General features: G+C 49.2%; 1 protein-coding gene across 3 annotated transcripts in view; it reads left to right on the top strand.

The window, feature by feature from the left end:
- Window positions 1-1,304: 1,304 nt before the first annotated feature.
- FXYD6 (FXYD domain containing ion transport regulator 6) overlaps window positions 1,305-27,982 on the top strand; it is a 29,317-nt gene continuing 2,639 nt past the window's right edge. Inside the window, exons 1-7 of one of the 3 annotated variants that reach the window (XM_079104479.1) lie at window positions 1,305-1,462; window positions 24,831-24,893; window positions 25,444-25,482; window positions 25,609-25,683; window positions 26,234-26,270; window positions 26,989-27,038; window positions 27,492-27,538. In XM_079104479.1, coding sequence (XP_078960605.1) covers window positions 24,836-24,893; window positions 25,444-25,482; window positions 25,609-25,683; window positions 26,234-26,270; window positions 26,989-27,038; window positions 27,492-27,517 — 285 coding nt within the window. In that variant the 5' untranslated portion in view covers window positions 1,305-1,462; window positions 24,831-24,835 and the 3' untranslated portion in view covers window positions 27,518-27,538. Of the gene's footprint in view, window positions 1,463-1,664; window positions 1,857-24,830; window positions 24,894-25,443; window positions 25,483-25,608; window positions 25,684-26,233; window positions 26,271-26,988; window positions 27,039-27,488; window positions 27,539-27,982 lie in introns of those variants that run through there. The other 2 variants (XM_079104478.1, XM_079104480.1) reach the window with 2 other exon arrangements.

Genomic DNA, 27,982 nt, shown 5'->3' with positions numbered 1-27,982 from the left:
AGCATAGAGTGCTCCTCCCATTCATAAATGTGTTGAAAGAACAGAGCAGCTGGTGACCTCTCAGCCCACGCCCCACGTTCTTCCAGCAGTGCACCTGACTGGAACACCTGGAAGCACTCTGAGAGTCAAGCCATATCCATTCCTCATGAAGATTTTACTCTTGCTCTCCCTCTGTAGTCCCGGCTGCCAGCAGGGTCAGGCAGGGGGAACTGGGAAGGAACTTGGCTGAACACTTTGGAATTCTCTGGTAGGAAAAGTGCTGAACCAACAGGTGGCTCAGCTCTGGAGTTCTCACCCATTGGCCTTTCCTCCCCAATAAGCCCAATAAGGTGGGCTTGATGTGGCCTTGCCAATAGCTGATCCAAAAAAAGCAATAGAGAGGTGGCAAAAGGCAGAATTCAGGGGCATGAGAAGGGACGGATCTCCTGGTCAAGCATGGTCGTGGGTCAAGGAAGTGATGGCGGTTGCATCTTTCCCGCCTTAGAGAAGGGAAAACAGAACTTCAAAGGACTTTGAACAAAGTCCTCAATGTATAGAAGAAAAGGCAGGAACAGCAGGGTCATTGGGAGTGTGAGTCATGAGTTCCGAGGGGTCAGTATTCTTAGTGCTGTTTTCCCAGGTGAGGAAACTGAGACTCTAGAGGTCAGTGTGGAGCATGTTCAAGGTCATGTTCCAGGCAGGGCCCCAGAGCTAGGATGTAAATCTTCATATTCAAAGATGGTCATCTTGAATTTTAACTCTTGGGAATTGGGTTGGAGGGCTGCTTTGTATCACCTCCTGGTAGGGCCAGAGTTGGGGGAACTTGAAAAGGGGGTTCTGGGAAGCAAATCTCTGGATCGGGTGAGGCTGCTGCCCCAGGGCCCTACCTGAAAATGACAGCTGCAAGCCAAGTCGGCTCTGGGCCTACGTGGCAGTCATTCATGCCATTGGCGCACGTTCCCCTTAACTGCCAAAGCACCCAATTAACGTGGGTTGCTGTGTCTGATGCTGGGGTATTTTCTCTTATTTCTCTGTCCCCTGAGTTTACTATTTCAGAGACACACCAACTCTGTCTTTGTGCTTGTCTCGCTCCCTTCCCACATTCACCAGAGGAAAACCGAAACGCAACAGCTGATGGCAAATCCGCCCTGCGCTGGCGCGCCTCCTCGGCGGCGGCTCCTGTTGCTTCTCCGAGCTTGGCTGCCCTCGGGAAAAAATCTCTTCCCGGCCGTGAGAAGGGGTCGGCGCGTGCACGCTACCCAGAAGCCACCGGACAGCGGCCTCCGAGGCGCCCGGCCGAGCGAGCCCCCGCCCATCACACCCGCGCCCGCCGCGCCCCGCCGCCCGCCCCAACTCTCCGGAGCCGGGAGGCGGGAAAGCAGCGCAGGCCGCGCCCACCGCCCTGCCCCCCGCCCGCCACTCCCAGCTCCTCGGAACTCCGCTCGTCCTCCTGGGATCTGCGCGGAGGGGACCGGCTGTGCAGGTGAGCAGCTGGGGAGGTGGGCGAAGTTGGCTCCTGCTTTCCAGGGGGAAGAGGCGCGGGTGGGGACCGAGCCCCCAGCCCGAGCGTCGCGAGCGCGGGTCTCGTTTGTTTCAGTGGGCGTGCGCGGTCCTCCCGCCGTCCCCGCCTGGGCAGCGGAAAGGGCTTGGGGGATGTAAACAAGGAGGTGGGCGTCGAAAGACCGAGGAGCCCGAGGGGAGGCAGGCTGTGGCCGTGGGGTGATGCCGGAGGCTGCCCAGAACTTGGGGCCAGGGCTCCTAGGAGAAGGGAAAGAACTGCTCCCACCATCTGCCCAGGGGGACTTTTCCTTTGTTACTGGAAGCCCTGGACCCTTGCGTGGAGCCTGTGGATGTGAGGACGGGGAGTGCGGCAGGATGTGAGTGTGGACACCCAGTGCTACAAAATGGAACTTGCTGGTTTGGTGCCCAGGGGTGGGATGGGAGCTGGGCGGCTGCGGGGGGTAGAGAGGAAGGTGTTGGGGTTCCAGGGCGCGGGAATTCACAAGAATGTCTGCATCACTTTCTTTTCTTGGTCTTTTCTACCCAATTCTGTTTTCTTTCCCAGGGAGCCCAGATCCCCCAGCCCCACCTTTCCCCAGCAAGGCTGGCCCTGGCAGCGCTGCCCTCTTTGTGTCTCACTGGGCTTTCCTGTAGAGTTGGACTGGCAACCTGGGTCTTCCTGCCTGCTCAGGCTCTTACAAGTGGCGGAGCAGCCTGACTGGAAAGGAGCCTGCCCAGGTGCCAGCCAACCTTCAGACCTGGGGGATGTGGCTACTGGAGGCTGCTTTGCACCAGTGTGGCCTCTCTGTCCACTTCCTTTGTTTCCTTGGCTTTGTGCCTTGGCTAGGCCAGGATATCCAGGTTTGCAGATGGATCAGTGGGCATCCCAGGCCCTCTATGAAAGGACCCCCTCTCGGGGGCCAGCTGCCCTCATATTATATGTGTGGATCTGTTTTGCAACTTGGCCTTTTGCACGTGACCTGCCTGGTAGTTGCCATGGAAACTCCAATTCTCAGCCTTCCTCCTTTTCCTGCCCATTCCTCACCTCCATATTGCCTCCCCTCCCCCCATCACGGTTGCCTAGATACTGGTTATCCTTAGCTTCTATAGAGGGTCTCCTGCTTATATGGCTCCCACTCCAAACTGTCATGGCTCCTTACCCCCCTCCACTACCCATCACAAGCATCATTACACATGTACATACACACCACACACATAATATCACCACCTCACACACACCACACACGCTCCATTCACATTCTCATACTCACACCACACATATACTTGAATCATACTACATGTGCACCACATACACACCAAACATGCTACATGCACACCACTTACTCTTTACCTTCACACTTGTGTTCACACACACATCTCAACAGTAACACACACCATTGCTTTCCCAACACACACACACACACACACACAATCATTCTTTAAAATAGGTCTCAGGTGGATCTGATGTAAGGAAGAGGACAGGGTGGTTTTCCGGGAAAGATGTGGCACCCCAGAAGAGAAACCCTAACATCTCCCTGGGACCCTGCAGAAGAGGCGGAAGAAAGGCACTTTCAGGTTCCTTCAGCAGAGGGGCCCTCTCCTGGGTGCCAGACTCCAGAGGCTAAGCACAGACCAGAATTTAAATCACTCCATGTTGTGTTTTCCCTTCATTAGTCCTGAGAAAGCTGAGGCTCAGGCGTCTTCCTGGCTGGAGGAGGCTCTGTGAGGGAGGGGAAGGCTTTGTGATGCTGGAGGGCAGGGGGGGACCAGAAGGAACTGGAGGCAGGAGGAGAGGGAGTCACTGACAGGAGGAGGGAGGGGAGCGTGGGGAGTGGAAGTGAGGGTCGCTGGCTCCTGCTGGCGGTCAGGCCACTCCCTGCTCCCTCCCCAGGAACATTTTCCTGCTTCCTGCTTGGCTCCTCCAGGCCCATCTGTGCATCTCGGAGAGGAAGTGGGTTTGCAAGGGCTCCTAGATGGCCAGGCAGGGCTCTCCAAGACTTACGCTTCTATGGTCTTCAGATGGTCGGTGCCTGAGGGAAGGGTTTCCTTCCTAGACGGATGGGGAACCCATTTTATTCAGTCATTTAATGGATTGTTTTAAGTGTCTACTATGTGTTCATTGCTAGGGACATGGCAGCAAGGAGGGAGACACAGTTTATGGCCTCAGAATCTGATTTCTCAGAGCCAGAAGGAGTCTTGAGGGAGCATCTACCCAGGACATAGTTCGGGAAACTGAGGCTGAGTTCACATGGCCACTAGTACCTAAGGCCTTCTGACTTCTCAGCCAGAATTTTGGATCCCACACTGCCTGACCCGAATCTCTTGTCTTCTTTTCTCTGCTACTATCAATTTTTTGGAGATTGGAATGATCCTTCATTGAGGGTCCTCTAGTAGGCAGGGGACAATAGGGAAGTCCCCTCTAGTATGTTTTCTTGGAAGGTGAAGCTGTTGGGTGTGGCAAAGATGGGGGGGGAGCTGTTTGTTAGTCCCCAGGATTTCTCCACGGCCATAGGGGAGTCAGCCCACCTAGATCCCCATGACAGTTCCATTGGATTTAGTAGCTTCCATCTGAATGGCACGCAGTGTGGGGTAGCCCCTAGGGCAGGCCCTGGGACCGTCTAAGGAATCACCCATGGGACTTCTGCAGGAGTGCCCTGGAGGAAGCAGACCAGAAAGCACAGCGCCCTGCAGGTAGAGAGCTTCCCACAGGAAGGCCTGGTTCCAGCCCTGCCCCAAGTTGCTGGGCTTCCCAGGGGACAATGCATTCATCCCCCAAATGTCCTCACATGCAAACTGGGCTTCTGGTGAAATCTAAAAACTGGTTTAGACTGCCGTCAAGCAACTGAATGCCTCCAAGATTTTAGACCTCCGTTTCCACATCTGTCAATAGGGGGTTTAGAGTCATGATTTCCAAGCCAGCCTTCCTCTAAATTTGAGTGGATTATATGATCTTGAAAGAGATCCCTTTTCTCACCAGGTACTAAATTGTACTCATTATTTCGCAGTACAAGGTTGCAGCTGCAAAGGGGCTGGGCTCTGGCCACTCTGGAGGAAGATCCTCTTTCATCCAGTGGGGCAGGCAGTCCGGGAGCGCAGGTTTTCTTCTCTTGGCTATGGGAGCTGGCCCCTCCTGGACACAAGTCTTCCTGGTCTGTTCTGCCAGGACACACATGGCATTGTGTGGAGTCTTTAGAGGGTGTCCTCTGGACAGGACCAGACCCAGGGCCATCATTTGGTAGACCTGCAAAGTCCTCTGGAGGGAGGAGACTTTGGTGGGCTGGAGAGTTTGTGACAGGAGGTCCTGGTCAGGGACACAGTGCTGTCTCTCTGTCCCTGATGAGAAGCAGGACGTCTTGGGCCCAGACACAAGCTTGGAACTCATTTGGCAGCATCTGCTGTGCTCTGAAATGCAGGTGGGGGAGTCTCTGACCTGGGAAATATGCAGCCTGCTTGGAGGCCACACAGAAACACTTTTGTTACAACAATGTGTGGGGCAGGAGGAGGCCCAGGAATGGGGCTGGGGGGCCCCCAGGGATTGGGCTGGGGCTGTAGGAATGCTGCTGCCCAGATGGAGAATACCTACTGGATAAGATGATGGGGGAGCTAGTTGGAAAGACAGTGACCCCCACGCTGCTAAAGGGCAAAGCCAGGTTGGGAGACCAGAGCCAAGGTCTCCAATTTACTCATTCAACAAATGTTCATTGATTTCATTGAGGTGCTGGCCCCTGGGCATCTCAGGACCCAGTGAAGATGTGGAATGATGGCTTCTTATTCCCCAGAGTCCTCCTGCTCAGGTCTGATCCATTGATTTGAGCCCCACCTGCTGCCCTTACCTCCACCTCCCGCCTGCCCTGGAAGGCCGGCAGCCTTCTTCCTCCCCAGAAGGGGCGCTCACGCTCACTCACCTGCACTCACACTTGCACGCCCACTGCCTTCCTCACACATACCTCATCTTCCACACCTGATAGTGCAGTAGGCAGGTCACGCACCTTCTCGCACCTTCTCAGCCTCACAGCTGCAGTCTCTCACCTGGTTCTGGAGGTGGCCTCTTTTACCCTCCCAGCCCGAGCCAATCCATTCTACCCACCGATCCTGCAGTGCAGGTCCAGTTCCGTCTTACCTCCACTGCAGGTAATGAGGACATGGACCTGGCCCTGCACTCAGGCTTCTATAACCTGGCCACAGCCACCTCTCCAGGCTCCTTTTCCGAAGCCCTGCTGGAACGTGCCCTCCCTCCTGCTGTGGAGTAGGGGTGGCAGCCTTGGTAGATGCACAAGCTTGGGTTCTGATCCGACGCTGATGCTGTCTAGTTTTCTTAACTTTTCTAAGTCCCATTTCCATACCTGTCAAATGAGTGTGAGGATTGAGTGGGGTGAGCTCTGTAAAGTGTTAGCACATAGTAAACATGCAGTAAATATTACTTAAAACAAAAACAGGAATGATAGTGACTCCATCTTACTATAGTTTAGAATGGCATCATCCTTTGAGGCTCCTTCCAAGTGCCCATTTGGTCAAGTAGCTCTTTCTAATTCCCAAAAAGCACACATGCCACCCCCTCCCCTAGACTCTACTTCCTGTGGCCCATGGTGTCTGCTACTTACAGACACTTAAAGATGTACTCCTTGCTGGGTGTGATGGTGACACCTGTAATCCCAGCTGCTCTGGAGGTTGAGGCAAGAGGATTCTGAGTTCTAAGCCAGCTTCAGAAACTTAGCAAGGTCCTAAAGCAACTCAGTGAAACCCTGTCTCTAAATAAAATATTCAAAAGGACTGGGGATGTGATTCAGTGGATAAGCATCCCTGGGTTCAATCCCTGTATTAAAAAAAAAAGACACACCCCTCCCTACATTCCACTTGCCTCTTCAAAAGCAAGGTCTGTTTGTTCTCTCCCTGGTGGGCAAGTGGAGAAAGCCCAGTGAGCCCATGTAAATTGAGCATAAGTGGGAAACAGTCCTTGTCCCCTAGGTGTTGAGCCCACTTGTCCCTCTGGACTGTCTCCCTTGCCTGTCTTTGATACCTTGAGCACAAAACCTATTCCTAACCCATTCATTTCTGTCATCCTAGTGATAGTCCCATAATGCCTGGTTCCTGTAGTAGAGTCCCAAAACTAAGATTTGACCCCATTTGGGTTCTGGGAGATGCTTAAGAGCTGAAGTCAACAGAGGAAAACTGATTCCTCATTGAATTTTGGGATTTGACAGAGGCCCAGATGGCAGAAATGAAGAAATGAGTTAGGGTTGGGGTGTTGCTTAAATGCTCAAAATGCCATAAATGCATGAAAATGCGGCAGATGCTCAGGTGGTTCTTTGGATTATGATAAAGAGATAATGATGTTGAAACATCCGTGTATTCCTTCATTCATCAACATTTATTGAGCAGCCATTATGCTCAGTTGCTGGGTATCCATAGATGCCCAGATTGTGTCTCTGGTCCCAAGGAGTTTACATTTTGATGAGGACACACACACACACAAGCAAAAGCAGTACCTGGAAGAGGTGTGGGACTTGGCTTTGTGGAAATCAGGGGAATGAGGGCCCTAGGTGGGAAGGGAAGGGACAATGTGTTTTTTGAAAGAGACAAACAGCCTCCTTCCCCACCCAGAGGTAAGGCAAATTTCCAGATATCCTATTGGATCATCTTCCTGCTACTCCTGCTCCCAGGGAGATAATGTGGAATGTATGCAGAGTGCTCAGTGGTTGAAAGGTGCGGACCAGAGCTGTGTTCCCAAATAGGTGGGCCGAGAGTGGAGGCGGCTGGCTGAGCCCCTTGGTGCTGAGGTCTAGCTGTGGGCAGGCAGCGTGGGCTTGGCCTCTAGGACCCTGACCTTGGCTGCTGCTCAGGATTTTTATTGCTGCTGCCAGGACTACCTTTCCGGCCTCTCTTGAATGGGCCTTTGTCAGCAGGTATGTGGGGGAGGTGACCCTATCCCTGATCTGCTGGGTCACTCCTGTCCGCCAGAGGAGCCTCAGCCTGCCTCTGTTCATTACCGCCTATAGTGGAGGCTCTCTGGGACTGGACTGACATCCCCTTGGGATGGGTCCTTGACCTTGTGCCTGAGAGGAAAGCCTGTGCCCAGCTCCCTGGCTCACTCTGGGCCCCTGGTCCTTGGCTTGTGCCTGAGTTGGCAGCACAGTTCTGTTTCATGTGCAGCTTACCAGGGCTGGTACGAGAAGGCCCCAGATAAAGGGTGGGATGGCCCTGTGAAGACTGTCATAGTCCACAGTGACAATGAGGCGACAACAAGACACCATGCTCCTCCTGGTGGGCCAGCTCAGGGTCTTCCCAGGGTGACTTCTAGAAATCAGGCCTGGGTTTGGGGTTTGTGGATTTTTTCCTTTTCTAAGAAAGAAGCCTTATTTCTTGGCAAGGTCAGCTTCCTTTTTACTCCCTTCTTCTGACTAAGTTTTCTTCCCAGAAAGAAACGCCATGTTAAAGATAAAGGTGGCTCTGGGTTAAAGTTAACAAGTCTTCAGTGACTAGCGAGGCTGAGACAGGAGGATGGCAAGTTTGAAGCCAGCCTGGGCAACTTAGTAAGACTCTGTCTCAAAATAAAAAGGGCTGGGGGTGTAGCTCAGTGGTGCACTGCCCTGGGTTCAGTCCCCAGTACTGCAAAAACAAATAAATAAACCAGTCAACAAATCAAAAGCAGCCCAAGTCCCCTCTGCCCCTTGCCCTCCACTCTACGGCCCACTGGGCTTGGGTCTGTACTTGGGTGGGATTAGGTCTGGGCTTGAGAGCAACAGCTTGGGACCTTGGGTTCTTGAGGGCACAGCCTCCCGTCCTCCACATTGTGGGCACCTCTCTTCCATGACTGAGGGAAGGTGGGGCAGAATCTCAGCCATGGGCTGTTCAGGGGGCCCTGCCAGACCTGAAGGCCCTATGACCAGATGCAAGGCCCCTGGGAGGTGCCAACAGTGATGCTCTGTGGTGGGGGGCACCATGCCCTGTGCCCAGGCTGTCTAGCTGCCTTCTTGGCAGCACAGAGAATTTGGGGCCAGTGTCTGCAGCCACTGAGAGTCCCAGGCCTATTGGAATATCACTGCCCCTTTCTGTCCCCTTCCCCTCCCCATACTTTGAGTTTTGGCTCCTCATCAGCTTTTCTCTGGAACTCCGTGTGTGGGGGGGGTAAGGGGGTGGGGGGGCAAGATCATCGCTTCAAGCTAAGCTATTAAATAGAATAATTGATGTTTAATTGTTTATTTGATGGGCATTTTAAATCAGGTTGAGGAAACAGGTTGCATTTTCCTCTGGAGACCGCAGGTCCATCAGTGGCCTCTGGTCCAAACCCAAAGCACTTGTTTTAAAAGGCAGCTTTAAAAGCCTTGGCTGGCTCTTGACTCTGTGGCTGTGAACTGGAGCCGCCCAGCCTATTATTATAGATGCACTGGACACTGTGCCAGGAAGATGAGCTGGTGTGGGAATGATGCGATGTGGATGCAGATCTGTTTTTGTTTTCCAACTGAATTTTTAAAAATTTTGTTGTTGTTCTATGAACAGACTTTATTTTTTTAGAACAGTTTCAGATTTACAGAAAACTTGGGCAGATGGTGCAGAGTTTGCTTTTCTCCTCCAGATACAGTTTCTGCTGTTATTCAGAACTTACCTTACTGTTACTACAATTAATGAACCACTATCGATACACTATTATTAAATAAATTTCCTTATTTTTTACCCTACTGTGCCCTTTCTGGTCTAGGATTCCACCCAGGGCACCATGTTACATTTAGTCTTCGTGTCTTCTTAGACTCCTTTTGACTGTGATGGTTTCTTAAGACCTTCCTAGTTTTTGATGATTGTGACAATTCTTTTTTTTTTTAAGGGGGGATTTGGGGGTTGGTTCTGGGAATTGAACCTAGGGGTGCTCTACCACTGAGCTTTTTGATTTTTATGTTGAGACAGGATCTCACTAAGTTGCTAAGGCTGGCCTTGAACTTGCCATCCTGGTGCCTCAGGCTACCAAGTTGCTGGGATTCCAGGCATGTGCCACGCCCAGCTGAGTGGCAGTTCTAAGGAGCACTGGTCAGGTGTATTTTAGGATGCCCCTCTATTAGGACTCATCTGATGTCTTCCTCATGATTAGACAGACGGAATATGGGTTTGGGAAAGGAAGGTCACGGAGGTAAAGAACCATCGTCATCATGTCACATCAAGTGTAAGTACTGTCAGTGCGATTTGTCGCTATTGATATTGAGATTGGTCACGCGGTTTCCATGCTTCCATGGCTCTCAAGCAGCATGGTTCCTGTACCTGGTAATCAGAGCTGGGGTCTCTCCGTTCCTGGAGACAGTCACATCAACCTATCCATTAGCTCTCTCTGGCTGTCCTCACCATCCCAGGTCTTGCGAGTCATGGAGTAGCACAGACTTTCCAGGTAGCACCTTGTTAAAGAGAGCTTGAAACAGAATGTGCTGTGTGCCAGGTCAGCGTAACCAACAGGAGGCAGGTGCTCTCTGAGTCTGCCGAAGAGTCTACAGGTCAGTCTCCGGGCTGTCATGGTGGTTGGAAAAAGGGAGCCTTTCTCAGTCTTGGCTGCATGTCAGAATTAGTGGGGAGATTCTTAAAAATCATTGATGCCTTAGCCACAGGTCCCCTGAATTTAGAATTTATTGGAACTTAGTTGATTCCCAAGCATCTTCTTTTTTTCCCTTAAAGCTCTCCATGTGCTCCTAAGGTGTAGCTGGTGTTGAGAACTGAGCCGACAGGGAAGGGAAGGGCATTCTAAGTAGAGGAAACAAAATGTACAAAGGCACAAATATAGATGCACTCAGGTCAAAGAATGGGAAGTAGATGCCGTTAGCTGAAAGTAATTGGGAGAAATTACAGGAGGGGAGAGGGCTTTTTGCATGCCGAAAAAGAAAGGTCTGAATTTTTAAAAAGTAAATAAAACACTGAAGGCACCACTGAGTGCTTTCGAGTTTGCAAGCAATTGGAACACACTTTGGGAAGATTGGTCACGCAGTAATCAGTGTCCAGGACTTCCAGGACAGAGTGGAGGGAGGAGGTTAAAGATGCGCACAGCTTTTGCAGTGTGAGGCAAGCTGCTACACCAGCAGAGGGCAGCAAGGGAAGACGAGGGCCAGGCTGGAGAGAGGTTGTGGGAAGTAGTGGGGTTCAAGCTTTGTGGTAGGAACAGCATGGAGCCCAGAGGGAGAGGCAGGCCCTGGAACCCTGGTCAGACTGGAAGCGCCATCCGGCGGGGACTGTGCCTGTCATGCTGGTTGTGTAGTAGCCTCAGTGAAGAGCAAAGTGCCTGGAAAACAGCAGGCCATCAAAGAAGGATAAGGGTTCCATTCTTCCCAAAATCACACCTTGTTTCAAAATCACTCTCCCTTTCTACACAAAAATTTCCTTCTAAATATAGGCAAATCTCAGGTGTATGGAAAGCAATCTGACTAAATAACTCCAGCTTAGAGAATATCACACTAAGTGAAATAAGCCAAACCCAAAAAATCAAAGGCCAAATGTTTTCTCTGATATGCAGAAGTTAATTTGCAGTAAGGGGGATGGTAGGGAAGAGTATGGTTACTTTATATTAGGTAGAGAGGAGTGAAGGGAGGGGAAGAGAGGCGTATGGGGGAAGGAATGGTAGTAGAGTGAAACAGACATTATTACCTCATTACATATATGACTGCACAACCGATATGATCCTACAATACGTATAATCAGAAAAATGAGAGCTTATACTCTTTTTATGCATGATCTATCAAAATGTATAAATGCATTCTACTGTCATGTACAACTAATTAGAACAAATAAAATAAAAAAAAAATAACTCCAGCTAAGATGTACATGACTCTTAGAATTGGGAGTTTTGCTTTTTTCAAAGAAAGATTTATCAAGTTTTAAAAGGCTCTCTTTGGAGGGTGTCTTGGGGAAAGGTGTATTTTGGAGCAAGGGGTGGTCTCTTTCAGTTCTGCGTGCTAACATTCTAGCCAGCCCACTGGAAAAAGGCTGCCAGTTGCTGGCGTTCCCTGTGAGCTGAGCCCAGTGGACAGGGTCACCTACAACTGCTCAGGGCCATCGTCCAGCTCCAGCATAGATGCATTGATACTCCGCTGGGCAGAGAGCAGCAGGGTGCCCAGCGGCTGCTGTGAGACAGGCAGAGCGGAGGAGGGAGAGTGCCTGCATGGCTGTGGATGGACGGATGGCACATCCAACGCTCAGCTGGGCATGACTGCGAGCTGCTGGGATCCAGCAATGGCTGGCAGATAGGCCAGCCTCCCTCCTCCTAGGAGGTGCCAAGGTCTCAGCCTTAGCCCAACATCAGTCACGGTTAGCAGGGCAGAATTGGGCAAGAAAATGTGGAATGAACTTTTAGAAAGGCATTATGCATGCCAAAGATTTAAAAAGTTGTATGTGGGGTTATTCTCACCCAGGCTCCTTGTCCCTGATGTGGGTGAAAACATTCCCATCAAATGAGCCTGGCTTGGTCATGAGTCAGGGTCAGCATCCCCTGTCCCCCGTCAGTTATATCCACTTTATTTTCTAATCTTTTTTTTTATTGTGGTGAAATACACATAGCTGTTCGGCCCATTTTTAAGGGTACATTTCAAGGGTACATTTTTAAGGCCCATTTTAAGGCATTAAGTACATTCACATTGCTCTGCAAACATCACCACCATCCATCTCCAGAACTCTCCTTGTCTAGACCCATCAAGAATAACTCCCTATCCTCCCTTCCCTGAGGCCCTGAGAAGCTGCATTCTGCTCTCCATTTCTATGATTTTGACTAAGTATGTCACATAAGTGGAATCATGTGATGTTTGTTGTTGGTGACTGGCTTATTTCACTAAGCAGAATGTCCTCCAGGTTCGTCCATCTTTTAACATATGTCACAGTTTCCTTCCTATTTTAATGCTGATTAATATTCCTTTGTATGTAAATACCACATTTTGTTATCACATCATTCATCTGTGGATGACACTTGGATTATTCCATGCTTTAGCTATTGTAAATAGTGCTGCTATGAACCTGAGTGTACAAACAGCTCTTTGAGACCCTGTTTTTCATCCTTTTGAGTATGTTCCAAGACATAGGAATTTAAAATTTTATTTTAAAAAATATCTTGAGCAACCATTGTACCATTTTCTGTAGCAGCCGTGCCATTTTACATCACTACCAGTAGTGCACAGTGGTTCCAGTTTCTCCACATTCTTGCTTACACTTGAGGGTTTGTGTGTGTGTGTGTGTGTGCGCGCGCGCGCGCCCATGCACCCGTGCATTTTCATTGTAGTCATGAGGTGCTATCTCATTGCAGTTTGGATTTGCATTTACTTAATAATAGTGATGCTAAGCACCTTCTATTTTTTGGCCATTTGTGTGTCCTCTTTATTCTCTTATAAAGAGAAATGTCTTTTCAAGCTGTTTGCTCACTTTTGAATTGGATTGTTTAGGGGTTTTTTTGGTGTTATTGAGCTTCAAGAGGTCTTAATATATTCTAGGTATTATTTCCATATCAGATATATGGTTTGCAAATATTCCTTTCCATTCTGTGGGTTGCCTTTTTACTCTGTTGATAAGTGTTTTTTGTTGCACAAAAAATGTAAAATTTTTATGAAGTCCAGTTTGTCTGTTTTCTCTTTTGTTGCCTGTGTGTTTGGTGTCATATTTAAGAAACCATCACCAAGTCCAATATCATGAGCCTTTTGCTCTGTTTTCTTCTAGGAGTTTTCTGGTTTAGGTTTTATATTTATACATTTTGAAGTAATTTTTGTGAGTAGGTATTAAGGAAGGGTTCAACTTTAGTCTTTTGCATGTGGATATCTAATTTCCAACACCATTCGTTGAAAAGAGTATCTTTTCCCCATTGAATGGTCTTTGGGCCCTTGTAAAAAATAATTTGACCGTGGATGTAAGGGTTTATTTCTGGAATATCTTCTATTCTGTTGGTCTTTATATTGGTCATTAAGCCAGTACCACACTGTTTTGATTACTGTAACTTTGTATTAAGTTTTGAAATTAGGGAGTGTGAGTCCTCCAGCTTAGTTCTTCATTTTCAGGATTACTTTGGCTATTTGGGTCCCTTGAAATTCCATATGAATTTTAAATGAAAAAAAAAGCCATTGGGCTTTTGATTGGTATTGTATTGAATCTACAGATCATTTGGGGTAGTATTGGCATCTTAACAATGCTAAGTCTTCCAGTCCATGAACATGGAATATCTTTCCATTCATTTTCCATTCATTTGTTGTATTTTCATTTCTTTTAGAAATATTTTGTAGTTTTCATTGTGCAAGTTTTCACCTCCTTAGTTAATTTCTAAGTGTTTTATTCTTTTTGATGCTATTGATTTTCGTGGGTTGAACTATCCTTGCATTCTGGGAATAAATTAGGACTGCCATTTTAATTTTCTTTAATCCTGTGCATTGCCCACACTTGCCAGGGCGGCCACAAGGAAGAGTAGAAAGTGCACACAACATTTGTGATCAACAGAATTAAGTGACAATCCCAGCTACGCTATAGGACCTTGGGCAAAAGGCAACTCAGAGCCTTCTATTTTTTTTTTTTTACCCTGTAAAATAGCTATGATAATCAACATCATACACAGTTATGGTGTTTTTTTGAGCTAACACTGTGGAGTTCTTTGGCAGATAGAATGTTAATCTTACGTTTGGCATTTTAATACCGTCACTGCCACCCCACGACCATCTTGATCATCTTTAGCCAACATAGGCAGTGAACAGGAGCTGTGTGGAGTAGGGAACATGCAAAACATGGGGGCCAGAGGGGTGCTGGAGGACCTCAAGGGCAGAGCCTCAGGCTGGGGCACTGTGGACTGCTGGCCGGTGTCCAGCAGAGACACCGTGCCTTCCACTGGACAGCTGCCCTGTAGCCAGGGAACAGGGTGAGGCGTTTCCTCCTGGGAACAGCAGCGATCTGTTGACTTTTCCTTTCTGGACACCACCTTGGGGCATTTACCTGTCTGCTCTTTGGAGCATCACTGTGACTAGCAAGCACAGGGCACGCTGGAGGCAGCCGAGGGCATGCGGCCCAGCAAGGCCCTGGCGGGGGGACCCAGCACAGACTCCCAAGCAGATGTTCTTTCGTCTCCACAGTGTCCGCCCCTCCCTGCTCCTCCCTGGTGTCCTTCTTCCCACTCTGGTTCCAGTTCAGCCTCTGTTCCTCTTTGCAGCCTCTCTCCCCTCTGCTGCCCCTCTCCCACTTCTCTCTGGGCATCTCCCAAGTTTCAGTTTCTCTTCCTTTGGGACTTCTTACCTCTCTGTGCATCACATCCTCTCCATTGTTTTGTTTTGCTATTTTGCTTCTGTGTGTCCTGGTGGGGATTCCCCTCCATCTCGGTCAGTGTCACCGCCAGTCAGTCACAAACCCTGTGCCACCTGTGTGTGGCTCCAGGTCATGCAGGCTGTTGATCTTGCGGCAGGAGAAGGCAGGGGTCAGGGGGGCTGAGTGGGCCATGGACTGAGGCCCCCTCTATACCCTGTGTCAGTGCAGGACACTAGGACCTTCCAGTGGTGAGAGGACAAGGTGGGGAGGGAACTGGGCCCTTCCCTTGGCCTCTGAACACCATCCTTTCCAGCCCGTGTTTCTCTTTGCAAATGGCAGTGATGGGACCCATCTCATTTAGGCAAGGCAGGGGTGAGCAGTTCAGAGCAGGAAGGGCAGGTGCCCTGTCCCTTCTCTCCTCCCTCCTGGGCAGCTCTCACCTGCTACTGCTGGAAGCTGGTCTTCCCACAGAGCCCTCTGCCCTGGCATTTCTCAGCTTGGCTGCTTTGGCCCTTCCTTCCTAGGTTTCAGTGTGACGACCCCAGATGGGGGGCACTGAAGTCCCTTGCCCATTCCTTTTAGCTACCAAGAGGGGGTGCAAATCGTGGCCTGCAGCAGCCCTGAGGTTGGTGGGAGAGGAGCAGTCTCCCTTCCAGCAGGAGATGCTGGCTACCAAAGCAAGGACAATGGACAGACAAACAGTAAATGCTCGTACAAAGGCCTTCCTGTCTAATCTTCACAGTCCACGAGAAGCATGTTATTCTCTCTATCTTACATTTGCAGAAGCAAAGGCTCAGAAAGGTCAACTAACTTGCTCAAGGCCACAAAGCCACTGAGCAGCAGATAGGCAGGCACTTCAGAGCAGGGACTCTGGGGCCAGGGCTCTGCTACTTTCCAGCTCTGGGACTTAAGGCAAGTGACTGATTCTTCCTGGAGTCAGTCTGCCCATCTGTCTAACGGGAATGATCATCTGGGATTACCGTAAGGATTGAATGAGTCGATTTATGTAAACCACTTAGAACAGCACTTGGTATGATGTAAGCCCTCATAAATGATGCTTATTGTTGTCACAGTGCTTTACAGTTTACAAAGAACCTTCACCTTGGTCAGCTCACTAGACTTTCATGATGGCCTTGGGAAGTGGATGGGAGAATGGACCAGCTGAGTCGCACTGCCCACCCCCTGCTCCCACCCTCACTGATCAGCTACGTGAAGTCTGTGATCTGCTCAGAAAACTCACCCTCCTGAGGAAAAGCTGTCGGTCAGGGAGGGGATGTCAGTTAGCACTTGAGGTGGGCTGTCTCATTTGCATTGTGCATTCTCCTGCCTCAGCTTCTTTTGTGAATATGTATGAAGCTGGAGGTCCTGGGGGGCTTGGTTGGTGACATTCATCCAGAGGCAGGAGCCCTTCTGTGGCTGACTTTACAGAACTCCTCTGACTCCCTCCAGAAGCAGCCTCAGCCTGCTGGGTAGGGGCAAAGGCTGCATGGCAACTACTAAAGGGGAAGTGGGTCCTCAAAAGAGCCACAGTGCAGGTGGCCCATTGTGACCCATTGTCGCTGAATGGATGGGAGCCCTCCCCTGTGATCTGGGGACTGGGGCGGGCTGCCTGTACCCTTACAACTGCAGACCACCCTCCCTCCACCAACAGGGAGGCAGGCAGCAAGGTTGAAGTCTGGAATTCAGCACTCATTCGCTTTCTCTGCCTCAGTTTCTTTCCCTGTAAAATGGGTTCAATGATAGTAAAGGGTCTCCAGAAGCCATGGACCCCAGTTCCTCATTCTCTCACACAGGGGAGTGAGTGGTTGATGGGGAGAGGCCTTCGCCATATTCCCAGCTGCACAGTGTGGGTGAGCTCACTGCAGGTGGCTGTTCCGTAGCGTGGATGTGAATAGTGTGAGGCCAGGCTGATGATGCCAACAGAGAAGCCCCGGACTAAGGGCTGTCACAGAGAGACTGGTCAGACATGCTGGGAGAGAGGCGGAATCTCTACTCCTAAGGTGTTAGGAAGTCTTCTCGCTGGGAAGAACATAGCGGGAGGCTGGTCTCATCCTTCTGTGTTAAGCAAAATCTTTCGTAGACAAGGACCCAAGGGCTTTTAAGGCCTCCCAGCCTTGCTTTCTTGGTCCTTGTGAAGAAGCAGAGGACCTAGGAGCTCTGTCTTCTAGGCATGATACCATCTCTCCCTGCCCCAAAGCTTGCACTGCCCCCTTGTGTCTCTAATCCAAGGTCACCTTCGGGTCAAAGGAGCTTGTCCATTGTTTCCTTCCTGCCCCTCTTTGCCTTGGCCATGTTTGCTCATTCCTATAGGGCTTTGTCTTCTAACCTGGCTCTGGGAGTGACCTCCAGCATTGCTGGGCCTTCCCATACTGCCCTGCCAGCCCTGGTCTGCCGCCTCCAGACCTCAGCACATCAAAGCAGCAGACAGGACTGGGGGTGAGTGTTCTGAGCCAGGCCCTGCCCCTGACTAGCTGGATAAATCAGGTACATTTTCTTTCTTTGGGCCTTTTGGAAAACTCACATCTTGGTTAGAGTCTATTTATACACAGTCGAATCTTTTAACAATGTCTTTATTGCAAAGATGCACAGATATCATAGGCCAAAGCATGTCCCCTGCTAGCCTGAGCTATGGGGCACAGGCATTCTGTGACCCCATGAAAGGGTCCCTTTGGGTCTGCACTGTCTGAAGAGAGCCCTCACATCTCTCTTTGGGGCATCTCACCAGGACTGAGGCCACATTGATCCCAGGACATGTTGTCCATGGGCTGAGCTGTAGGAGGCCAAGCAGGCCCAAAAGAAGGGAGGGCAAGTGAGGCCCACCCAGGGGAGGGGGCATGTGAGGATGGGATAATGAAGTTTCACTGTAGTTTGGAGCCTCTGCCTTTTACAGGGAGATTGTCTGAGTTATTTTCACAATAGAATCGGGTATTCTGATCTACCTCGCTACTGCGTGGAATCGGAAATAATATAGCATGTTGATATATCATCAGCCAGTGTCTTCTCTTTCCAAGCAGCTTTTACCCAGCAATTAAGTGAAATTATGTGACTCAGTATGGAAAGATAATCTGTGGAGAAGCGCTTCTGATTGCCATCTCCCACACATGCAGCAGGCCACCGTGCAGACGCAGGGGATGGGAGAGGGGAATCAACGCGGAAGCCTTGCTGCCGCCCCAGGTCTCAGCGGCTTCCCAGAGCAGATGCACGATGGCATGGAGGAAGAAACGTGAGCGCAGGCCCAATTCTTCCTCACAGTGTGCTGCGGAGGAAGCCCTGGGATCGGTCCCATTTTCCAAACCAGAGAGCAGTCCCAGTGGTCTAGGAGTTGAAGTGGAGAACAGGAGAATGGGGCTGGGGGTCCCCTGCTCCAGCAGCGACCACTTCTCAGCCCTCCTTTCCCAGCCAGCCAGGTCATGCGGGCCCTAGGCGGGCTCCAAGGCCTCACCACAAGGAGGCCCTTGCCCTAACATGCCCATGGAAACTCATGGAATGTTCCTGAACCCCCTCTCCCGGCTCCACCCAATTCTGCCTCGCTTCTCCCCCTCTCTCTTCTGTATCCTTGAACTCTGTAGCCTGGAAATGATGTCACTCCCACCACCTCTTAACCTCCCCACCCCCACCCTCCCCACTGCCCAGCTTCCTCCCTGGAAGGAGGGAGAAAGGAATGTGTGGGAGCTGGGGTGGGGGCCTGCTGCCCAGATAGAGTTTCTTGGTTCAGCTGTGAGACAAAGGCACTCTGTTCCCCCGAGGTTCTATATGTGTACTTGGCCGCACTACTCTGGACCAGTGCCAGCTGTGTCACTGATGAGATCTTTCAAAATGGGTTTAGGGGCCAGGAGGCACCCAGAGGAGACCTATGCTGGGGGGTGGCTGGTGTAGCCTAAGCCCCAGCAGCAGCCTGGGGTGGAGCATAGGTCTCTGTTCAAATCTATGACTGTTTCTTTCAGCACACTGTAACTTGATCAGAAACGTTTTCTTCAGAGCACAAAGATAAGTCTTAACTCTTGAGCTTGACATTGGCGATTCTCCACCGTCTGATTCCAGCCGTCTTCTCAGGAGTCTCTCCATCTGCCGTGCTTGACGCAAGCTGGATCACTGACTTGGAAGGAGTCTTTCACTAGAAATGGCAAACACTTAGTGGGCTGCGGCCACAGCCCGCTCTCATGCCATGCAGCCTTACCAGGGGTGGAACCCTCTCCTGTTGAAGAGCCTCTGGGGAAGCCCCTTTAAGGCAGTGACGTGCCTTGAGGTTCAGTTTGAACTGAACTTGACCTGAGTATTATTTGTCATCACTGCTTTCCACTTCCCCTCCCTCTGCCACTGTCCATGCCCTTTGCTCTGCCAGGGTGCCCTTCCTTTTCTTGTTTCCTTAACCCATGTCTCTCAAAGTCCCTATGCCGCTCTCAAGAGCAAACGGAAAGGTCAGCTCCCCATGGAAACTTCCCAGGTTCCTCATTGTTCTCTCTTCTTTCCTTCTCCCTGTCCCTTGGACTGTAGCTGCATGTGGTCTTGACCTCTTGGGAAGTTCTTGTGTTTGCTGATGGGTCAGAGCCTTTGCTGCCGAACCCTGCCTCTTTTCGGTAGCTAAGGCTGAATCTCATTCACCTTTGCGTCCCCTACAGGCCCAGAATAGTGTAACCCTTCTAGGAATTCAGTGACTGTGGAATTGACTTGAACCTGAGCATCTGTGGAGGTGAATTTGGGGGCTGAGGGGGAGGCACAGCAGTGGCCTGAGCCATCATACTGTGCCTAATAGACAGGACTCTTTGACATGTGCCTTTCCTCCTCCAGGAAGAGGTGCTGATCCTACCTGTCTAATAATCCCTGTGCTGGCTAGAGCTGGGAGCCCAGCCATAGTATTTCAGATGCAATATTCACATCAAGGCCCCCGGGATTGGAAGGATTCTACTGTTTAGTTCCACTCTCTAGGCCCGGGGTCTAGTCTCCCCTCTGACTGAACAAGGAACAGATGTAATTTAAATATGTAATTTGGAGATGGAACTTGGTTTGGGAAGTAGCAGTAACTTAACCAAAAATAATTTTTTTAAAGGAAAGAAATAGAAATAGACATTGATTTTTTATACATAGCAGATGCTCAAAACTTATTTTATTTCATACTTGAAAAATGCATTTAGGACAGAGATTGTCTGAATCATTGAAGGAACTTTTCCACCCTAAAGTAATTGATCTCAGATTTGTTATTACAGAACAAGAAGGAAGGGAAATATCCAGTCATCCATCACCTTTCCACATACTAAACTATCTGAAAGGCCAAAAACCAAACCCAAACCAAAAAACCTATGTTATAAAACTAGCTCTGGATTATGTGACATGTAAACAGAATTGAAGCACATTGCTGTTGGAATGAATGCTAGTTGACACTATTGCACTCTGGAGACTAATAATCATTGGCCCAGCGAGGTTGGGAAGCCACACCTGAGATTGCTACATTAAACCTGGGACCTTTGAGCGGGGCTAAATGGTCTCAGGTTGGTACCTGCTACTCTTAGTGTCCACAAAAAAGCAAAACAAATTCTTGATGGAGGAAAACATCTCATTTTAGGGCTATCAGTTTCCCGTAGATTAAAATCTAGCAACTATGAGTTCAAAATCAAAGATTACCGAGCACAGAAAACAACAACAACAACAACAAGAAGTTACTGTTTGAAAAGCAGAGAAATAACAATGATTTAGACCCCCAAGGCTTTAAGATTTTGGAATGAGCAGATATAGGATATAAAATATCTATATAGGAAATGTTGAAAGAAGTAAAAAATGGGGTCATACAAATGAACAGGCAATAAAGACTAACCAAATGACCAAACAACTTTAAAAGAAACAAATAGAACATTTAGACATAAAGAATATGATCATTGAAACAGAAAATGAGATGACTAAATTAAACAGCAGATTAAACAATTAAAAGGAGAAACAAAAATGGAAAATAAATCTGAAATAGTTATCCAGCACGTAACACAGAGAAGCAAAGAAGTGAAAACTGAAAGAGCCGTTAAGTGATAAAGAAAATAGAATGAGCCTGTTTAATCATATTTCCTTTTTTTAAGTCATAACCAGTTTTACTGCCAAAAGGCCATGTACATACACATTTATCAATTCTGGTACCTTAATAGCTACCCAACAAGTCATCAACATACAGAAGCATGCATCATGAGAAGTAAGAAAGACCACCCATCCCTTCTGCACATTAGCCACTTGTCACTCCTGAGCAGTAGTGCTCCTATTGCTGAGGTCTGTGAACAGTCACTTTTTGTGTCCATTCTGAGTGAAAGATGGTATGACTGAAGGTCTTCACCTAAGCTTTCTCTCCTGTTATCTGGTGAGCCAACTGCACGTCTTTGGGTATGGTGGTACTTTCAGTGTAGATGGCACACAGATCAGTGTCCTCAAATAAACCCACCAGGTCTGCTTCACTAGCCTCCTGAAGGGCGCCAGTAGCTGCACTCTGAAACTTCAGGTTGTTTCTGAAATCCTGAGCCATCCCTCTTGCCAGCTTCTGGACAGGCAACATATAGATGAGAAGGTTGGTTCATTTCCAGTAACCATGACATGTCCCTGGTCTGTGGCCTTGAGGTTTCTTCACCCCACCGGTAGAGGGAGTACTTTTCCTGGCAACCTTGCTGGCCAACTCTTGGTGGTGGGGAGTGGGGGTGTTTCTCACCAGTGGACTTACCAGTAGTCCACTTAGTCCAGGCTATTTTCTGTTACCCAATGCCAAAGTCTTAAGCAGCTTCTCTGACCAGTGTGCTGAGCTGCTGCCAATGAAGACCAGCAGCCCCTGAGCCAAACAACTATGCTACTCCAACAACCACCAAACCACTTTGTGCCTCGTATTCTTAATCACAGCGTTAGAAAGTAAAACGGAGGAGAGTTGAGAGCTCAAGACATGACAATGAGAGTCCAGAGGTGTGTGATATTTTTTACTAGTTGGTGAAAAAGGATGACTACAGGAATAGGAAACACACCGAAAATGTAGAAATAAGTCAACATTTAGACTTAGTGAAACCCAGAACATCAAAAATGAAGGCAAGAAATTAAAACGAGGCCGAGAAAAGATAGCATGATTATGAAGGAATGAGAATGAACAGCAGACTTCTCAATAGCAATAATGGAAATCAGGAAGCAGTGGAATATCATCTGCAAAGTGCAGAGCAAAAGAACTATCAACCTGGAATCCTTGAAAGGCAATTTGGCCTTTCATAAGGATCACCTGGGGAAAGTTCTGCTTCTAGCCTCCCTCATGTCACTGGCTGAATTCTTTTCTGAATGGCAGAAGGACAGAGGTCCCTGTTTTCTTGCTGGCTGTTGGCCGAGGGCTGCTCTCAGCTGCTAGGGACATCCCACAATTCCTTGCAGTGTGCTCCTTTCCATAGGCCCTCTCACAGCAAGGCAGCTTACTTTTTCAAACTAACAAGGAAGAAAGTTTTCTGACTCCAGTTCCTACACAGTGCCACCCTTTGAGCGGTTTCCCATTCCCTTTGCCATATTCTGTGGCAAGAACTGTTTCCTCCTTTCCTCTCTTGCTGCTTTCCAGGGGAGGAGTTCACACAATGGTTTGAATGTGAGCAGGTTGGAATTATTGAGAATCCCCTTAGGGTCTGTCCACCACAGAGGTAAAATGAAAACATTTCTAGATACAGAAAAAAGAGGCTTTATAACAAATACATCTTTGTTATAGAAGATTCTAAAAGATGATCTTTAGGAATAAGGAAAATGGTTTGGAGGATGGTTGAGATTCATAAAGAATGGCAAACAAATCATTGTTAATATGTTATATTGATTATCAATTGGCCCATAACAAATTACCTCCAAACTCTTGTTAAAATAACAAGACATTTGTTATCTCACAGTTTCTGGGGGTCAGGGGAAACTTAGCTGGGTGGTTCTGGCTCAGGTTAAAGAAGTTGCAGTCACCTGTCAGCCAGCGTGGTAGTTGCCTGAGTCCTGGAGAATCTGCTTCCAAGTTCACTCATGTAGTTCATGGTGGGCCTACTTTTCTAGCAGGTCTTTGGACTCAGGCCCTTAATTCTTTGCTACTTGGGCCTCTCCACAGGCTTGTCTGAGTGTCCATAAGATGGCAGCCAGCTTTCCTCAGAATGAGAGCAATCTGAGTGGGTAAAGGAGCAGGAAGGGGAAGATGTGGGGGCCTTGTACAACCTAATAGGTGTTGGAAGCGGCCTACCATTACCTCTACCATGTTTTGTTGGTCACAGTCCATCCCTGGAGCAGGGCAGGTGGAACTACACAAGGATCCGATAGCAGGAGGCATTGGGGCCATCGTGAAAACTGCAGCCCAGTGGGCGAATCTAAACGCTATGTTCACAAAGTACAAGTGCTAATACCTATTTTATAGGATTTCAAGTATGCAATAATCGCATACATATCAGGAAGGGTGATTTGTATTTTTGTACTTTCAAGGTATTACACCTGATAATTATTATAGCCATTACCTTTGGACTTCTAAATCTCTGTTAAGTTGAATACACTTATGGTGAAATTCCAAAGGCAGTCACTAAAAGATCAGAAATATGTTCAGTTTCTGAACCAGTCAAGAGAAAATGCGAATTAAAAAAATATATATCCAAAAGAAAGAAACGGGAAAAAAACAAAAAGGAAAAGAGAAATAAATAAGTACTAGAAAATTAGGGGGGAAGAAGATGGCAAAAATTAGAATTACTAGATAATCTTAAAAGACCCAATTCATGGGATAATAAAACAACTTTAACCTGTTAGAATTTTAAGAAGCACAGGAATAAATTTATAAATCCTTTCTCATTATGGTAGATTTTTAAGGCATCTATTTCAATTTTGGATATCTCATATTACCTCTGAGAGGGAAGCAGGGGGATGAATTGGGGGAAAGTATAGGTAAATGGAGCAGAATTTGCAACATTCTTGTTCTTAAGCTACTTGTTTATGGGTGTTTTATCTTAATACTATGTTTCATTGTATGTGTACTACAGATATTTTTATACATATAACATATCATGTAAACTTTAAAAGAAATATAAATATGACAAGCAAATGACTTTCTTTTGATAAACGCACTTTGAATTGCCTAAGTTCAGGGCCCTGGCCTTGACAGGGCTCAGGATGTAGCTGTGCTGACCCCTGGTGGCTGAGAGGCGAAGGGCAGCTGGGACTACTTGAGGTGGGCCTGGGGAAAGTCAGGTGGGACTAGTCTCAGAGCAAGCAGAAGCCTTGGGTTCAGGCCACCACCAGTCCCGCCCCACGTGGAAAAGAGCAAACAGCCTTGGGCCTTCCTGAATCAGGTTCCTTTCCCTTCTCTCTGGATCTGCACCACCATCGTTTATGTGAGGAGTGTAACTACTGAAATCGGTTCCTGGATGAGACCAAAGGCCTTCTTTCTTTGCCCAGGTGGCCTGTTCTGACTTAGTGAGCCCCTGAGCAGAGCTTTGTGCACCTCCTGGGGAAGGAGAAGCCAAGACACTGACCGTCAGAAAACCAGTCTCCAAATTCTCTTTGACAATCAAGCCACCTTTGGGGAAGATTCTAACTAAGGCCTCTGGGAAGAGTTGACTAGGACTTGTCAGAGGAGACTTGTCATGAGGGGTCAGAAGAGCTGTCCATGTGGCAAGGTTTACAAAAGAGTCCAGGGAACAGGAAGTCTCCTGCCCTGCCTGCTGACTGTGCAAGAGGGACATTGATTTACCAACCCCCTCTAATCTGATATAAAGGAGAATTTCTGAACAGGGGACAGGGGTGTTGGGTGTAGAAACGAAACCAGGAAGGCCCACATCTCCAGGGCCCAGGGTGCCCTGGAGGAGTGGAGTTACTCAGCTCCCTGGGCTCTCGGCCCTGACTCTCAGTGTCACCGAACCTCTGTGAGCATCAGCTTCTTGGCCTGTAGCACGGGCTAGTTGTTATGGCTGCTAATTGTTCTAATTCAGTTGTATTAATTGAGTCAATGCATGCAGAGCACTCTGTAAGAGTCAGATAAATGTCAACTGCATCGGCCTAGGTGGCTCGAACTCTCCTAGGTCATGAGAGCTCAGAGTACAGCTGGGGATTTGACTTGCCCTGGGTCAGGCTGATGATTGGAGGGGTCTTCTCCAGTCCAGGGAATAACATCTTCCTCCCTCTGCCCCCAGACGCCATGGAGGTGGTGCTGATCTTTCTCTGCAGCCTGCTGGCTCCCACAGTCCTGGCCAGTGGTAAGTACCATCTAGGAGTTGCTATGCCAAGATGGCAACTGCAGCTCTTCCTCATGGAATATTCTGGTCCTTTGGGACATGAGTGAGGGTGGAAGGGCTCTCAGAGTCTTCATGTCTGGTCAGAGGCTTGTCCTTTCACTCAGCAGGGAAAGTCTGGGAGAGTGACAGATACTCATAGACTGTCATCCATCCTGCCCACCTCTTCCCCCCACAGGTCCAGCAGGGTCTAATTTTAAGCCCTCAGAGCCACCTCAGGACCTTTGGCCTGAACCTGAAACATGCACGTCAGGATCTGGACCATAATTAAGTAGTTCTGGCCTTATGCAAATCATGAGTCCTTCTTTGGTCTCTGTTTCTTCATCTGTCACAAAAGAGGATCGGTCCTGCTGCCCTGGGTCCACAGGTTGACCCTGACCCCAGCAGGCCCTCCCACTCACGCATATCCAGTATGTCAGGTTCCCAGGAATCTTTGTGGGTACTGAGATCTGTGAGTTAAGGCAAGGTATCCAGAATGTGCAGCTGTCTTGACCACGTGCATTTACTTTTGCAGCAGCTGAACAGGAGAAAGAAAAGGACCCTTTTCATTATGGTGAGCAGCCTCAGCAAGTCTGGGTGTGGGGAGTGGGGGAGTGAGGTGCAGCCCCATCCAGGGAGGGACAGGTGTGCTCTCCTGCCCTGCCTGTTCTCTATCTCTCACCCCTGGTTCCTTTGGCAGACTACCAGACCCTGAGGATTGGGGGATTGGTGTTTGCTGTGGTTCTCTTCTCGGTTGGGATCCTTCTTATCCTAAGTAAGTTCATTTCTTATTTACGGTGACTGCTAAGCAGGTGGGGACAGCATAAAGCCCTGACCTTTTTGACTCTGTGCTACACATTATCTTCAGGACCTAATACATAGTTGGGCATGGGGCTGGTCACATAGTAAATGCTCAGTAAAACAGTTAAGCATGAAGAAAGGAAATATAGATTCATAGATAAGAATGGGCAGGGTGGCTTTCTCAGTCCTATATCCATTGGGCATGAGCAGGACAATCACAGGAGAAAGGAGACAGGTGTTGTCCCCATTGGGCTCCAAGGGAACATGAGCCTGGTCTGCACAGCACCCTTACAGGCCCACAGTCAAGTGCACTGTGGTGGCCTAGCCATGTTCCAGCTGTTGAATGTACAACCTTGGCTTCAGAGGAACCCTGCTTCCCCCTAGGATTGAAGCATACAGCTGTTCAAGGACGCACTGCTCAAATCTAGGGAATGTTCACATAGTCCGCCAACCGTGTGGACTCAGGGCAGCTCTGCTGTGGCCAGGCCAGGAGCATGACCTTGGATGGTTTCTTTACCTTTCAGGTCGCAGGTGCAAGTGCAGTTTCAATCAGAAGCCCCGGTAAGGATGCCATGCCCATGGCCATCTGGGATGACACTAGGAGGGACAGGGAGGGGCCCCTGGTGTGTGACCTCAATGGGTATTCTTCTGGACTCTTGTCTCAGAGAATGTGTGTGTAGGGGGGTACAGATATAAATTTAAGAATTAACAGAAGACTTAGGGGCAAAAGAGAGGCCAAAACCTTGAGGCTCAGCCTCTGATGTATATGTGGTTAGGGGAGGTGGGTTTAGAAGGTGCTGGAACCTTGTCTGGAGCCCTTGAAATAGCTGGGCTTGGGAGAAGGGTCTCTCGGAGACCCAGGTCCTTTCTAACAGACCCCAGACGCTGTCCCTGTCTCTCACCTCTCTATGAGGCTCCTTGAGCTGTGTAGATACTGGGCCTTCCTTTCTTCCCACAAAAAGTCGCATCCCAGTAATCTACCCCACTGGCCAAAGGTGGCTCTGGACCTCAGAAACCCACATTCTGTGTCAGGGCACACCTAAGCCCCCAGTGGCCCTCGACCACCCTTCCTAGTACTTAGTTTTCTTGGGACTGACGCGGAAGGGTGCCTGCAAATTCTCTCTGACTCTTCAGTCTCCATTCTTCCCTCCACCCATGTGCCCCATGTAGAGCAGCTCAGAGGACTTGGAGGGGACAGATCCCAGGTGGCCCTGTTCCAGAAAGGAGCATGGCAATGCTCTCTGGGTTTGTCCTGAAGACCTGTCTCTTTCTGTCACAGGGCTCCAGGGGACGAGGAAGCCCAGGTGGAGAACCTCATCACCGCCAATGGTAATTGTCCACGACCACCTGCCCAGATGGAACAGAGGGGACAGGAGGGGGTGTCATGTGGCCCAGGGGGTACTATTGCCAGGTCCCATGGCCCCCTGAGGGCCCTCTAGACGAACTCCCTTAGAGCCAGGAGAGGACTCTGTGACATTGCTCCTTTACCTGCACCAGACAGGCCACTACTGGTGACAGTGGATTACAGAGCATCTGCTTTCTGTCAGGCACAGACGCCATCCCATGTAACGTGCACGTAGCCCCAGGAGGTAGGCCTTACTACCCACATCTTACGACCCAGGGCTCAGGGGCCCAGGTTCCCCTAACCAGCAAGTAGCAGAGCAGGAAATCCCACCGAGCCTGTGTGACTGGGACTCCCATGGGTGGGGCACAGGCGCAGCTTCTGCAGGGGGTTGCCCCCAGTTGAGGGTCCTTCACCACATCTGGCTTTCTTTCCAGCAGCGGAGCCCCAGAAAGCAGAGAACTGAGGAGTAGCCTCCAGTGGGAAGGTGAGATGCCCTGTGCCTGGGTCCTCCGCTGTCCCCATCACTGTCCTCACTGAGCCCGGGCAGGCGTCAGGAGGGGGTACTGGGCTAGAGTTTCCAGGGGACAATTCCTGCTCCGAGGAGCTCTCAGGGGTATGAAAAGGACAACAGGACAGTCCACTCCCTGAGACACTGAGGTGTCCCCACTTGCACTCGGGGAGCATGGGGAATCGAGCACCCAGCCTCATGGGGCACCGTCCCCGCTGCCACCCAGGCATGACTTGGAAATGCTCCCAGTATCAGAGTAGCATAAAGATAATGGCTTTCAATAGTGAGTCAGAAACTGCCTTAGAGCCATTTTTAAACAGTTCATTATGATGTACAACCACAAGAATGGGATCCTAATTAGAATCAGTTATACTCCATATATGCGTAGTATGTCAAAATACACTCCACGGTCATGTATAC

The sequence above is a fragment of the Sciurus vulgaris genome (genome assembly GCF_902686455.1).
Source record: "Sciurus vulgaris genome assembly, chromosome: 11".
In the NCBI taxonomy this organism is placed as follows: domain Eukaryota; kingdom Metazoa; phylum Chordata; class Mammalia; order Rodentia; family Sciuridae; genus Sciurus; species Sciurus vulgaris.
The sequence above is the reverse complement of the archived record's forward strand: the minus strand, read 5'-3'. Positions and strand labels throughout refer to the sequence as shown.